The sequence below is a fragment of the Rhodamnia argentea genome, unplaced genomic scaffold (assembly GCF_020921035.1).
Source record: "Rhodamnia argentea isolate NSW1041297 unplaced genomic scaffold, ASM2092103v1 Rarg_v2.62, whole genome shotgun sequence".
NCBI classification, from domain to species: domain Eukaryota; kingdom Viridiplantae; phylum Streptophyta; class Magnoliopsida; order Myrtales; family Myrtaceae; genus Rhodamnia; species Rhodamnia argentea.
Genome location: NW_025955910.1, coordinates 2061 through 15851, shown reverse-complemented (window position 1 = coordinate 15851; position 13791 = coordinate 2061). Strand labels below are relative to the sequence as shown.

The 13791-nt window shown below is 44.5% G+C and overlaps 1 protein-coding gene, 1 non-coding gene and 1 pseudogene across 2 annotated transcripts; 2 read left to right on the top strand and 1 right to left on the bottom strand.

Moving 5' to 3' along the window:
* Positions 1-6031: 6031 nt before the first annotated feature.
* TRNAD-GUC lies at positions 6032-6105 on the bottom strand. The gene has a single exon. It is a non-coding gene; the product is annotated as a tRNA-Asp (tRNA).
* A 143-nt stretch (positions 6106-6248) lies between these two features.
* LOC125313507 lies at positions 6249-10293 on the top strand (annotated as a pseudogene).
* Positions 10294-10569: 276 nt separating this feature from the next.
* LOC125313506 (NADH-ubiquinone oxidoreductase chain 4-like) lies at positions 10570-11932 on the top strand. Its single transcript, XM_048273225.1, has 2 exons — positions 10570-10597; positions 11246-11932. The coding sequence occupies exons 1-2, from the start codon at positions 10570-10572 to the stop codon at positions 11920-11922; spliced, it is 705 nt and encodes a 234-aa protein (XP_048129182.1). The 3' UTR covers positions 11923-11932.
* Positions 11933-13791: the final 1859 nt, after the last annotated feature.

Genomic DNA, 13791 nt, shown 5'->3' with positions numbered 1-13791 from the left:
TCTTATAGGACAGTATGTAATCAAACTCCCATCTCAGCGAGAAGAGAAGAACTAGACAAACCCACTTTCTGCAAAGAAAATAGGAGAAACTCTGGGGTAAGAAATCCTAGACTGAAACTCCTTAGGGATGGCTGGCACCCGGAATCCCAGCGACATAAAAAGAAAGTCAAACTTAGACTGGCCTGCTTAAAACTAGCTTTATAACTATTTTATTGATAACTAGAACTAGATCTCTACCTGGCTTGCTCACACTAAGAGGAAAAGGAGACTTGCTGGCTTGAAGACTAACTTGCCTTAGCTTGACTTGCTAACTTGGAAACTAGGCTTTCGCCCTCTAACCCAGCTTTCAAAGAAAACTTTCTGGAACTTGCTTGCAAGCATAAAGAATTGATGATGCTCCCCTTAGTTAGGACAGCAACTGGACCCCAAAAAAAGGTAAATGCAACGGGCTGGAAAGCACCTCCAACAGCAACTCCTTATAAAACCCCAGGCCAACGGGAGATAGAAAGACTATCCAGTACAGCAGAGAGAGTATACTTGATGGTAAGAGCTATAGGAGCCCTACTTAAGGCTTCTAGAGTAAAAGATATGATATTCGAGAATAAAGGGGAAGCAAGGGAAAGAACCTTATCTCGTAGATGGAGCCCTAAGAAAAGGATAATCTATAACCTACTTAAGTTAAAGAATCAAAGGGGATCCTACACCGGAAACTTCTAACAGGACTCAAAGTCCTGTTAGCCTTACGAAATATGAATAGGAAATGCTAGCAATGGGAGAACTCTTTTACTCGTTATACCCTTTAGACCTGCTATCTCTGCTTTCAAACTAGTTTTCTCACAGGCACTAGATGATGGGTTTACCCCAGGAATAGAATTGGTTGGCTTAAAGGCCCCTTACTACTGCAAGGGTTTAGGATAGGAGTGATTAGGAGAAGGCATTATATTGGGGCAGGCATAATAAAAGGAACTGGCTAGCTAGACGATATAGGCTGGCTGGCCTATATATAAGGTAGAAGTTCGCTATAAGGTACAGAACTATAAGATACTGGCTAGCCTGAAACTGGATATAAAGGAATTGGCTAAAAATACTTTTTTAGCTTTATCCCTAGCTTGCTTGACTGGCTTGAAAGGACAGGGACTTAAGGTAAAGGCTTTCATTCAAGGACAGAAAGTATCACTGGTTTTCTGGTTAGACCGAGACTTATACTAATTATCATCGGAAGAGTGAAAGGAAGGAGAAGAGCTGACAGCCTTTCCCGACGGACCTATCTACAAAGGGCGAAGAAAAGGAACTTCTACGAGCTTTCCAAAAGAGGCTAACTATAAGATTTTTTGCTTTCTCACTGAATCGCTTGATAGCTAGCCCGTCGCTTCCTTTCAAAAACGGACTTGCGCCTAAGATGCCTACTTCAAACTCGCCTGAAGAACCCTATTTGCTCGACTGTAAAGGAGATCTATTTAATCAGCTCTTGGTGCCATTGAATCCCCTATCTTCTTGCTCAAAGGGAGTGATACCACCTAGAACTAGCTTTCTCACAAGATAAGATCTTGCCTTAGATGGATCTTTGCCCTTTTCTTTGCTTTCCTGGATAGGCTTACCCCTGTGGAATAAAACTATATGTGCTTAACACTGACGAATCCACTACTCCAACTGGAGAGACTTAGTTTCTCACTCGAACTCGCTCGGCTAGACCCTATTCGCTTGTTGGATCGGAGAGATCGTTTGGCTCGGGAAACTTGGGATAGACAGACTAGACATATTTTCCACTAGCTGGCCGGGGCTTATAAAAGAACTTCAATTGCATTCCTCTTAACTCGATTGGATAGATTGCTGCATTTCTCCTTGACTTAGCATTTTACCCTGCTTCTATCAAAGCTGCTAGATGAATCTCCTGCTTATCCCAAAGCAGCTAGATAAACTTCCCCTGACTCGCTTGTTGTAGAAGGAATGGAGCTAGATACGCTTACCTTTGATTTTACTAGCTTCGATTATTACTTAGAATTACTTATACTAGTTAGAATATGTATAATATGGTAAATCATATTAATTAAATTAATTAAGTAATTAAGGGTCTATTAAGATATGAACTCATATATATTATTCATTTATTATTTTAATTTAGTAAATATTCAATATTTGACGTTTTGCTTCTCGATAGCCAGATAGTGAAGAAAGACACTTCGTACCTTTATTCATAAGCTCCTCTAGGCCCAATATACTTTAGTGTGGTTAAGCTGTGAAGAAGAAAGGTAACTGAGTTTAGGGCGTCTTCCTCTCCTGTTTAGAAAGATAGCTGCCATCAAAGAGAAGCAGGTTGAAAGCTTTCACCAGGTCCCGGAAGGGTCGGTAAATTTCTCGTGTTGAATCAGCCGGGAGTGACAGCGATTCGGATGAAAGGTTCTCGCAATGGAAGCTCTGTACCAAGGGTAGAGGGGAAGTTATGATTCTCGGTCTTCTGAAGTGAAAGAACCCTCCATTCAATTGTTTCAGCTCGAGTGAGGTAATTTGCCTGTGTTAGCAGAGCTCTTGGGGAAGAAGCAAGGGAGGATTTTTTAACATATGAGATTCCCACTAGGGCAGGGCTATGAGAGAGAAGGGGGCATTCTTCAAGTTTTCCCAGGAGCGAGGCCCTTTGCGGGTGGATCGAATCCCTGTTGAGGTAAGGTTAGCGATGGCAATTTAATTACGTATAGAATGACCGAACGTAATTAAAATTCCAACTTCATCTTCAATGCCTTAGTAGTCTTGATAAGGCTGAACATTCCCCACATCTTACATCGGTCATTGACGATTGCTTTCGTAGTATGGTTTTTGTTCGCTGTCCACTGGTAAAATAATCATATATAAATGTAGATAGAGAAAGAGGCTAAGCTAAGCCTACGTAAGGCTATGGGAACAGCTTTTTTGTCTGCTTTCAGCTATGCTATATAGATGCGCTACCTTGTGAAAGAAAACATCGTAAGTAAGTAGCATCTATAATCTATAAAAGAATCAATAGCAGCTAATAAAATAAAATCGAGTAGCTTGCGGGCTGGTCGTCATTGCGCACTAGCGGTTCAGTGGGAGGTATTTTTGAGAGTTTGCTTTTTTTTTTTCATCTTTCTAAGAGCAGTCTGTATGAAAAAGAAAGGATCAGACCGCTCCTGGTGTTCTAACTAGTCATTAATGGTCGGCTTCATTGGTACCCTTTTTTTTTTATGCCCCTCCGCGAGCAACAAGGAGCGAAAGATAAAAGAGTTAACTAAGGATCATGCTACATTCTATATGTGCAACTCTTTATATTCGTGTTCTTTGGTCTAATGCAATTCTCCTTCATTTTTTGCTTTCTCTCCCACTGGTAAAGTGGTTATCATTTCCAAAGAAAGTACTTTTTTTTTATGGCTCCTTCTTTCGAAAATCGCCTTTTCAGGCGGGTGGCTGTTAATGGATAAATTGGGATGGGCTGTGTATCAATTTTTTCCACCCGCGTCAGGGGGAATGGGCGGAGGGTTCAATCAACCGCCTGCCCCAGACGGGGGGTCCCCTTTCTCCCTTTTACTGAAAACCAAGATCGGCCTGGGACTTCTGGGGCAAATCAAGAAATGACCCAGGACCCGATCTGGAACGAACTTGAGGTCCAAGAGAAGGACCGAGCGGCCCAGAGAGAGAACCAGAGGGTGTTAAGGGAAGCGGACAAGCTCGAACGAGATTACAACCTTTTGTTGGAAAGAGCAAGGGAGCTTGTAAGGTCGGAGGGAATAGAGAGAGGTGGAAGATCCCAAAGACATACTCCGGGCAGCGGAGGTGTTCTTGGAGGATAGATTCAAGAGAAGGGACTGGTCGTGGAGAGAGTTGTAGGCCAAAGTAAGAAAAGAGTCGCTTAGTTTTTGACTTTCTCTTTGCATTTTTAACCGATCCTCTTCTTTTTGTTTTCGCAGAGGACTCTTCTGGCTTTGCTGGAGGAGAGATTGGCCACCGCTAGACGACAGAGGGTCGAGATAGAGAGGAAAAGCAGACAGGACCTCCTACTCTACTCCTAGTTGGCGATTCTAAAAGAAGAAGTGGGAATCGGGCCTAAGAAGAAGGGCATAAAAGTACTTTGACAGAACATCCATCCGGCTAGCTTTCTCTAGGGCTGATTTCAGTAGTTCAAAACTATCAATTGAATAAGAAAAGAGGGACCAAAGTTCCGACTCATTCTTTCTCGCGCTCAAAGACTGTCTTGAGATCAGACAAATGAACCTATACAGGGAAAGACTTAAAAAACTACATCGTCAATATACAAAACCTCTACGATCTTTACACTAAAGTAATGGAAGATGAGATTGATTGCTCTTTGGTAGGTAACTGACGCCTTATTCAGACCGAAGGGCATCACCTGCCATCAGAATAGTCCGTCTGTCTAAGAACACCCGTGCAAGGGAAGGCTCTTTTGCCTAGTCCTCCTTGGAGATGAAAATAGGGTTATATCCCACCCAAGCGACAGTCCATGAATGACAGAATTCTTTGCCCAGCAGCTCTGTCCACTAACAGATCAGCGATTGCCATTGGGTTCTCGTCTTTTGATGCGGCAACATTGAGATTCCGGAAATGCATTCTCTTCTCTCTTACACCAGCCCTGACTCTAAGTAGCTTCTAGCTTGAGAAGCCAGAGTTTTGGCTCTACCACGTGCTTATACCAGCAGACTTCCCCTTTTTCGCTCAGTCCATCTGTACATAGTTCATAAAAAGGTCTAAGAAAAAGAGGTATAAGTTATTAAGATCTGAAATCCTAAGCAAATCAAGCAATTTCTTGTCACATCTCTTTGATCTCAGTCTTGTAGTTCCTCCACTATGACTAATATGGGTGTATGCAAACTTCTCGTAACGTAAGGAAATTCACTCGTAAGGACTCAAACTGGTGTAGGAAAAGACTAGTAAGAAGCATATAGCTACAGTATTATAGAACAAGTGACATCTATTAAGATGCATAGAATGCCTTCTTTCTTACTAATGGAAAGGGTGGATCGAAGTATTTTTCTATACCCCAAAATTTTTCAATAGTTAGATCTGGGGAGGGATTATGTGTATAGTTCAAGAAGGATCACCAGTTTCTTTCTTCGGTGCTTTAGTCTTCGTCAATAAAGAAGGCGATATGAAAATGACGGAGAAAGACGCTTTCTAAGAATAGACACTTCTTTTAAAGATCGTTGATTGCTTATAGGTACTAACTATACATGGGATTCTAATCTAGTTTTCGTCGAGAACAAGGGAAGACTTGAGAAATTCTTCTTTCGATTATCCCCATTACGATCTACGGGGAAGAAAGGAATTCCTTCTTTTTGCACGCGTGCCGTAGTTGGTGAGGCAATAGCTTACCAAAGCGACTTATAGGAAGAAAGGACAAGCCAAAACTATACACTTATAAAATTGCATAATCGAAAGAGGACAGCGGGATTAAGGCAAGCGGGCTGAAGTGATGAAAAAAAGGTGGAAACTGAATCTGCTTTTGCCTTGTGTTAGCTCAGGCATGTTTACTCGTGCTTAATGGAATCCCAAGCTCCAATCAGCTCAGCTCAAAGACTCAAAAAGGGTAGCTACACAAAAGAAGACAATGGGACGTGGGACAGGGCTTGCGTAGAGACAGACGAGACCAATGTGAGACTTTCCGTTTCCTTCTTGTTTAATCAGATCTTGCCTTGGTCTGAGCCAGGACTAAGGTAGTGGTGCTACTAATAGATTCTTCATTAGTAAGAAATAACGTCCAGGATTGCTGCTCATAAAGGGCTGAATAGTCCGATGGGAATGAAGAGCAGACTTTACTAAAAAACGAAAAATCATTCATCGTAGGGAAGGTGGATCTAATGAAGCTCGACGGAAAGCTTAGGATCCTCCCTCCGTCCCCGACTTGGGGGTAGTCAATGCGATGTGAGATGTAGTAAAGGGCTGGGGAGTCCTTTGTTCCTACCTAACAAAGGACTCCCCGTTGGGAATGAAATTCGGCTATTTGTACCCCTTTTCACAAAAAAATGGAGAGATGAATTAATGTATTTTTTATTAGATTGGATTCCGTCGGGACTGACGGGGCTCGAACCCGCAGCTTCCGCCTTGACAGGGCGGTGCTCTGACCGATTGAACTACAATCCCAAGAAAATGAGGTGTACAGCCTCCAAATTATTATTCTTTTTTATCATCGGATTTCATTCGAACCATTTCGTTTCGCCGTGTTGTAACAGAGATACGAATGATATAGTCTATATATATATTTATATACTATATATAGACTATATATAAATGCAGTAAACTCATAGTGGGCTAATTCATGAATTGAATCAAATAGGCCCTTTGAACTAAGCGGTAGAGTCAGGCTCTTTAAACGCCCTAAGAAGCTTAAGTCATCGATTCCAATCCGATAAAGAAAGGGTTTTTTTTATTTTATTTTCCACGAAAGTCCTGTCTTAGTCTTCATTTTTCAGCGGAGGATATAGATATGAAAAAAAAAAAAAAAGGGTAAGCGCCTGGTCTTCGCGAACCAGATATTTGAGTTCCTGGCGAGTAGTTTCTTTTTTTTTCGTTTTTAAGTGGAATGTTCATTATGATGATAAGTAGTCGATTAGGAGAACTGCTATGTCACTACAGGGTATACTCTTCTTCATGTTTCATTATTCATATTTTATGTGTCCTGGGGCATAGATATTCTAGATATCCCATTATGAATCGCCAAAGTCTTCCTATTTCTCCATTGTTCCACTCATATCCGAAAAATGATAAATCAATCAAAAGTCAGTGGACCCAAATTGAATCATGACTATATAAGCTATTCTGATATTCAGATTCAATATAGATGAAATCGTGGAATGGAAGCCGACCTTTTCTTTCCTTGGACCACGCAAGAATTCGTCGTCCGATTCCATTTTCTTGTTCCTGGATGCTCCATAGGAATTCATCGCTATTCCTTTCCGCCACCGAGAAAGGTTCATTCCGAATCACACGAGCAATCTCTCTTTTTTTTTCGTTATGGTAATGCAATGCAAGAGGTCGGAAATCCGGTTGTTTCTGATGATGAAAAGAGGTTTTTTTATGTTATGTGAAATGAATTTATGAAAACCCGATATTTAAAGGTCGGTAATGTTAGAAGACGACTGTCGGTATCTGATGGTCGGATGCCCACGGTCGGTATCTCTTTGATAGCTCAGACGGAGAGAATAAACGGACTCCTCGAGGGCTACTTAAGGCACTTTATTTAGTGCAAACCAGAAGGACTGGAGCTGTTGGATGTTGCTCAATACTGCTATAACTTAACAACGAAAAAGCCCTGCGTCGAACTTAAGCCCCTTCGACTTGGCCACGGGGCAACAGCCTCTGACGCCCCACACCATTGCGACAGGAGGGGGCTAGCCCATACACCCACTGCACGAGTGGAATACTACTTAGTCAAGTAGAAGGGCCAAGCTGAGAGCGAGGCAAGCTGGGAACGGGCTGAAACGTGCGATTCGAAGACCAAGTCAGAGACTACTGGACGTCTCGCAGAGCGACTCTCAACGAGGACGTTGAGACTTTTCGAAAAAAAAAAGTTTGACTCTGATTAGATCCTTAGCGCAAGCGCTAAGTAAGCAAGCTATCTTATGGTTAAAAAAAACCGAGGAAATAATAACGTCAAGTAGAAACGAACAAGGTCTTACGGCACGATCACTATCTCTTTTCTTTTTCTTTAGCTCTCCTCTATGGAAAGAGGGGATGATACGTGACCTGGTATACCTGATCGTTTGGTCAACGAGACGTACGTAAGTCGACGTAGCTCCATGTAAAAAAAATGAAATAATGGGTGAGCCTAGGGTGACGAACATGGCTCAAGACTTTTTATACAAAGCCCTTCTCTTCTTCACTTAAAGAGGCAATGTACCTGGTACTTGATTCATAAAGAATGAATCTTTTGGTTAGAAGTTATACGGACTTTATAAAAAAGGAAATGCCACGCTCCGCGTGGCACGAAATATGGGGCGTTCGAATCGAAGGGTCATACCTCTCGCCTCTATTACGGTAAAGCCAATGCACCAGCCAGCCGGTGTGGTGGCGAACACGCTGTGCTGTAAGCTAAGTTGTTCACCTTGTAGACGGAGGAGATATAGAAAGTGTGCCGTGCGTGATTCATAAGATTCTATAGTAGCACCAGTATCTTATTTTATTTCACTTAGCCTGCCTCTCCCATGACTTTCCGGACCAACCAACTCGGATCTGCCCTCGAAATTCTCTCTGCATTTTGGGAGCAGAGCATGCAAAATCGAGCAATGGATCTTAGAAGAATTCCACTTTGAAGGGCACGACTCTTTCTATTTTTGCGCTGGCATTTGAGTTGTCTCCCCTCCTCTTTCAATCGACACACTTGACGCAGATAGCTCCGGTGGCCCCGGCTTCTGCCTCTATCAGGCGGCGACCGCCCCTACTCTCACCTACTACGCTTACTTAAGAACCTTTTTTCAGGATTCGGCGGGCCCGTAAAAAAAATGAGGATCCTTCACCAAAAAACCCAAGGGGGGCGGCTGCCCCCACCTCCACAGCCACAGCATGGAGGAGCAGCTCCTTAATCCGCACTACAGCCAATCAAAATATTCTCCAGATCGATATATGATGCTAAACCGAGACCGAGATAGAGAGAGAGGTATGACCCTTTGTTGGCTCTTCGAGACAAAAGCACTCGTAGGAATGGTGCGAATTCCCATGTTATTTCTAGTCTCGTTTGCTTTCGAGAGCCTCCCCCTCCCCGTCCCTTACTCGTCCTTTGAAAGCCGTCATCCTGGATTTTTTTTCCGTATGCCGGGGAAAGTGCCTCACCTTTATACATTAATTCTAAAATTTCCTCGGGTCTCTATAAAACAGAATGAAAAGCCCGGGGGGAAGAAAAAAAAAGGAGAGAGGAAAAGTCGAAAGTGGGGAAGAAGTCTAGTGCTAGTTCTTACTAAAACTTCTTTATCTAACTTTCATTTTTGAGTGGTTTCTTTGTTGGATTGAAAGAAAGACAAAACTTCCCTTTCTTTCAATTCTTTCTTTTTTTTATCCCTTCGACGAATTTCGGCTATGACCAATGCCCCACTAGCTGAATAGGCGTAACAAAGCTACCTGAAAAAAGGCAAGGTGCACCTTGGATTGAAATCGACGAATTTCGTTTTGCCAGAGATATCTTTTTTTTTTTAAGATTCTCCATTGGATGAAGAATGGAAAAATAGAAAAAATCTAAATAAAGACGCATACGCGGGAAGGGGGCCCCACAACTTCTTCATTCAGGAGGGGGGGGGAGAGGAGACTAGCCTCATTACTTCCCACAGGGCGAGAGGTGCACCTAACCCACCTACCCACTCATCAATCACGGTGTTCCGCTGACTTGCACTGATAGAGCCCTATCGTATTGGAATTAGGCGCCTATCTTTTGACTGTTGTCAACTAATCTCTAACATGTTCGATTCGACTCTATGTTAGAACATTTCTTTGAATGCTATTCTGATCTAAGTGGTCCTATTCTTTGTCCCGTGCTAGGAAGTATTACTCTTCTTTTCATTCCAAATTCAAGAATACGACCGATACGATTGATTGGTCTTTGCGCCTCTCTTATTACTTTTTGTATTCCCCTGTTCCTCGGATACAATTCGATCCTTCTACGGCCAAATCTCAATTTGTGGAAAGCCTTCGATGGCTTCCTTATGAAAACATCAATTTTTATTTTGGTATAGACGGTATCTCTTTATTCTTCGTGATATTGACCACATTTCTGATCCCTATTTGCATTTTAGTGGGTTGGTCTGGTATGAGAAGTTATGGGAAAGAGTATATTACAGCATCTCTAATTCGTGAATTTCTAATGATCGCCGTGTTCCGCATGCTGGATCCTCTACTATTCTATGTTCTTCCCGAAAGCGTGCCAATCCCTATGTTGTGCGGAGCTGAGCATCTTCTATTCGCTGGGATAAAGCTTTTCCTCTGCAGGGGCCTTGTGCAGTAAACCCCCTACGGGCGGTCGTCCGTCATCGTAAAGTAGTCCCCGCGAAGCTTTCGGGAAGAGGGGTAGTCTTGTGTGTAAGCATAGCATTTCTGGTCGAACCCGCCCAACTAAGAAGAAGCGAACCTGACAGACACATCTTTTTCCTTTTGGGAGGGTACTCCGAGTAGTGGGTACCTCGTAGGACCTCGACCCGCCTACTCGGGTCTTGTATGGATATGCAGGAAGGGGTGCTCCTAGGTGTGTATAGGGGTTGTGTTTGTTCGCGAGAATGGATTCCTCGTCAAGTCAGTTTGGGGGGTGTAGACACACTTGCGCGAATTCGGGTAACGGCTACAAGGGAGAAATCGAAAGGAAATTGTACCCGACCAGGGATGGACGTAAACTCGTAAGCTACCGAGGGTAGGGATAATCGTCCAGGTCTTATTGTGAAACAAAAAAGCCGCCCCGCCACAGCAGGCGGGTTGGTTCCTCTGTCGTCGCCGGGAAGCTCTTGGCGAGGAGACCTTAGGAGTTGTTGCTAAAACAAAGGGGAGGGGAGGATCGACCCGTTCAGTAGAATTCCGAAGAAAGACTGTTGGCAGCAGGTGGAGACATTTCTTTGGCCCCGTCAAAAGGAAATGCGGGCAGGGGAGAGCTCGGCAGAAGGTTCGAGAATGGGGTAGGGTCCTCTTCTTAAGATTCAGATAAAAAAAGAGTTCCAAACCTTTATGCCTGCACCTCCGTACAAGTGCTGCGTACAAGTTTTGGCCAGGATAATGGGGAAAGATCAAACCAATTTGAACCGCTCACATCACAGTAGCAGTAGCGTAAAGGCCGTAAGTCGGGGGGGCGGCCATAACATAAGGCTATTACTTTCACATCTCTCTCTATAGATATCTAAAGATAGATAGAGAGAGATCCGGTGTGTGAACAACCCGACTGTGCGTTACATGTGCTCTACAGGCCGCACTCTATCCTCTTCCCAACGAGCCCATTTATCCTTTGATTTGGAAGACGGGCGTTGCCTTCGGTTCGAAAGGCATGGGTTTCAGTATGTCTCTAGATGAGGCCCCCCACTAGTCCGGCTAGCTAGTAAGTGGTTCTTTCGGGCGAGAAGCAGGCCGGGCCCTACCCTACGGGCGGGCATCTCCCGCAACGCAAGCTGCATTGTTCGCCACCACCCAAGAAGCAAAAGATTCGAGAGTCCAGGCTAAAAATACATGCATAGATAGTGGTCTAATGACAAGGGCCGACGACGGAAGCTCGGGACGGAGCCGTATGATGCGGAAGTCTCACGTACGGTTCCCTGAGAAGGGAGTGGCTACCTACTGGAGCTTCGACCAACCACCACCGGTCAATTCCGCTTTGGGGCCACCCCTTACTCTACCATTATTATAGGGGTATGGGGTTCGAGACAAAGAAAGATCAAGGCAGCATATCAGTTTTTCCTTTATACTTTACTTGGATCTGTTTTTATGCTATTAGCTATTCTGTTGATTCTTCTCCAAACAGGAACCACCGATTTACAAATATCATTAACCACAGAATTTAGTGAGCGGCGCCAAATCTTTCTATGGATTGCTTCTTTCGCCTCTTTCGCCGTCAAAGTGCCTATGGTACCAGTTCATATTTGGTTACCCGAAGCTCATGTAGAGGCACCTACGGCAGGATCCGTCATCTTGGCAGGAATTCTTTTAAAATTGGGAACCTACGGGTTTTTAAGATTTTCAATACCCATGTTTCCCGAAGCGACACTTTGTTCCACTCCTTTCATTTATACTCCAAGCGCGATTGCTATAATATATACTTCCTTGACCACTTCAAGACAGATCGATCTTAAGAAGATCATTGCTTACTCCTCAGTAGCCCATATGAATCTGGTGACTATTGGTATGTTTAGTCGGGCGGCGGCCGTTAGGTCACCTATTTTGAGTTATGGACACACAAGGCCAAAACATGTGTGCCGGGCGTGCGACCCATCAACCTACTAGCAATGGGGGAGAAAAAGATAGCATGTCGCAACAAAAGCTTGATTCTAGGCGTCAGCAAAACACTGCCGTCTATTCCAAAAACAAAAGCCCCTTAGCGCCCCGGGACGGAGTGGGGGACGGCCCTACGCGCAGGCAACAGCAGCACCGGCTCTACGAAGTCAGAATCGAATCTTTCTGTTGGCTTTCCCAATTCATTCGTGAATAAGAATTCTAGGGCGTTACTAGTTGCGAGCGCTTCTAGCTGCTTCGCCTGCTTGCTTCTTATTATGGCGGCTATCTATGTTGGCGTGGCGGAAATGAACGAAAAGCGATATGAACGTGCTATTTTAAAATCGATTGATAGATAGCCTGATCTGTTCTGATAGATCGAAAGAGTAGGAATGGCTAGAGAGGAAATCTCCTCTTTCTATCTATTGATGAGACAACTATCGATTCTTGATCCATCAGAAAGAAAAGAAATCGATATGTATCTGATGGAGTCTACATCGTACGTAGAGCGCCCAAGCGCTTTTTTGGCCAGCTCAGTTCTCTTATCCATCGGTCCAATGCACTGGGCTCATCTCATGGAGGGAAAAGCCAAAATGTAGTTGTGTTGTTGTTGTTGGCCGCCTCGACGCATTCCCTTCTCCCCCGGCATCGTCCCACACAGAAAGAAAGAGCGCAGAGCCCCGGCCCGACCTCTAGGTCCGCTAACGTAAAGCGAGGAGTTGAGCCTGAACTGGCGAACCGAAGTCACTTTCGGAACCATACTTCCTACAGCTAACACGTGTCCAGTCCAGCGGGAACGCGCAGCGCAAACGACCGTGAGCTGCTATACCGAATCCCCCGCTGGCCATCGGGGACCGAGTGGTAAGGCCATGATCTGCAGGGGAACGGATCACTCATTCTTCCATTGGGGACAGGTGCACGAACGACAACTCCAAACGTCACACATCCGCCGCCTACCTACCGTTTAGGTGGCACCAGCGATATCCAGCTAAGGTAAGGAACTTCGTGTCGCGGCTGCTCCACTCCGCGCTGCGGTATCATGAACTGAACTTCGTTGCCTTCCCGCGCGCGAAGCGAATGGGCGTTGTGCTGTGGGTCAGTTTCGGGGCGGGGGGCGAAGAGAGACCAGAAGAATGATTCATTTGGATCGACGAGCTTTTTCAGCTCCAAAACGAACGAATCAATGGAATGTCTGTCTATCCATGAACATCTATTCTATCTGTATATCTAGGGGATTCTCTCTATCAAAAAAAAATATTTTTTGGCATGATATGATCGCCTAGCCGTAGCCGCATATCAGCTGCGCTCAATATGCGGGTTGGATCAGATCTTTCGCTTTGACGGAAGCTTTTGGACCTAGCGAAAAGGACTTTAAGCCTTCGCGCAAGCAAGCGCGAGAGAAGCAAGCAAAGTAGAATAAGCTTTTCCAGAAGCAAGACGAGGAAGCGGAGCTGTCTACGAAGCGGTCGCTTCCCCCGACCGACTCAAATACAACAGTCGCGACCTACTTTGATTCAAAAGAAAGGCGAAGGCTTTGGCAACAAGCAAACGGCTTTCTATCATAGTTGCAAGGGTTCCAAACCTTAACTACAACCTTAAGTACAAAAGAAAGGCTGCTTTCGGTTGGTTTCATAAGGGGGCTGCTCACTACAAGCTATAGCTCTCAGCGCTTTCTTAGATTGAACGGCAATAAGAGTTGTCGACGTTCAATCTCTAAGGCGGGTTTCCGCTGAGAACTGAATAGTGTTCGTGTCCAAAGGTGAACAAGGCCCTAGCTTCTAGAGTTCGCTGCTTTTCCCAGGCCGGAGAAGGGCTCGCCTTTGTTTGATATGTTCATTCAGTACCAATACAAACAACAATTCCACCAAAGTGGAAGGGCCA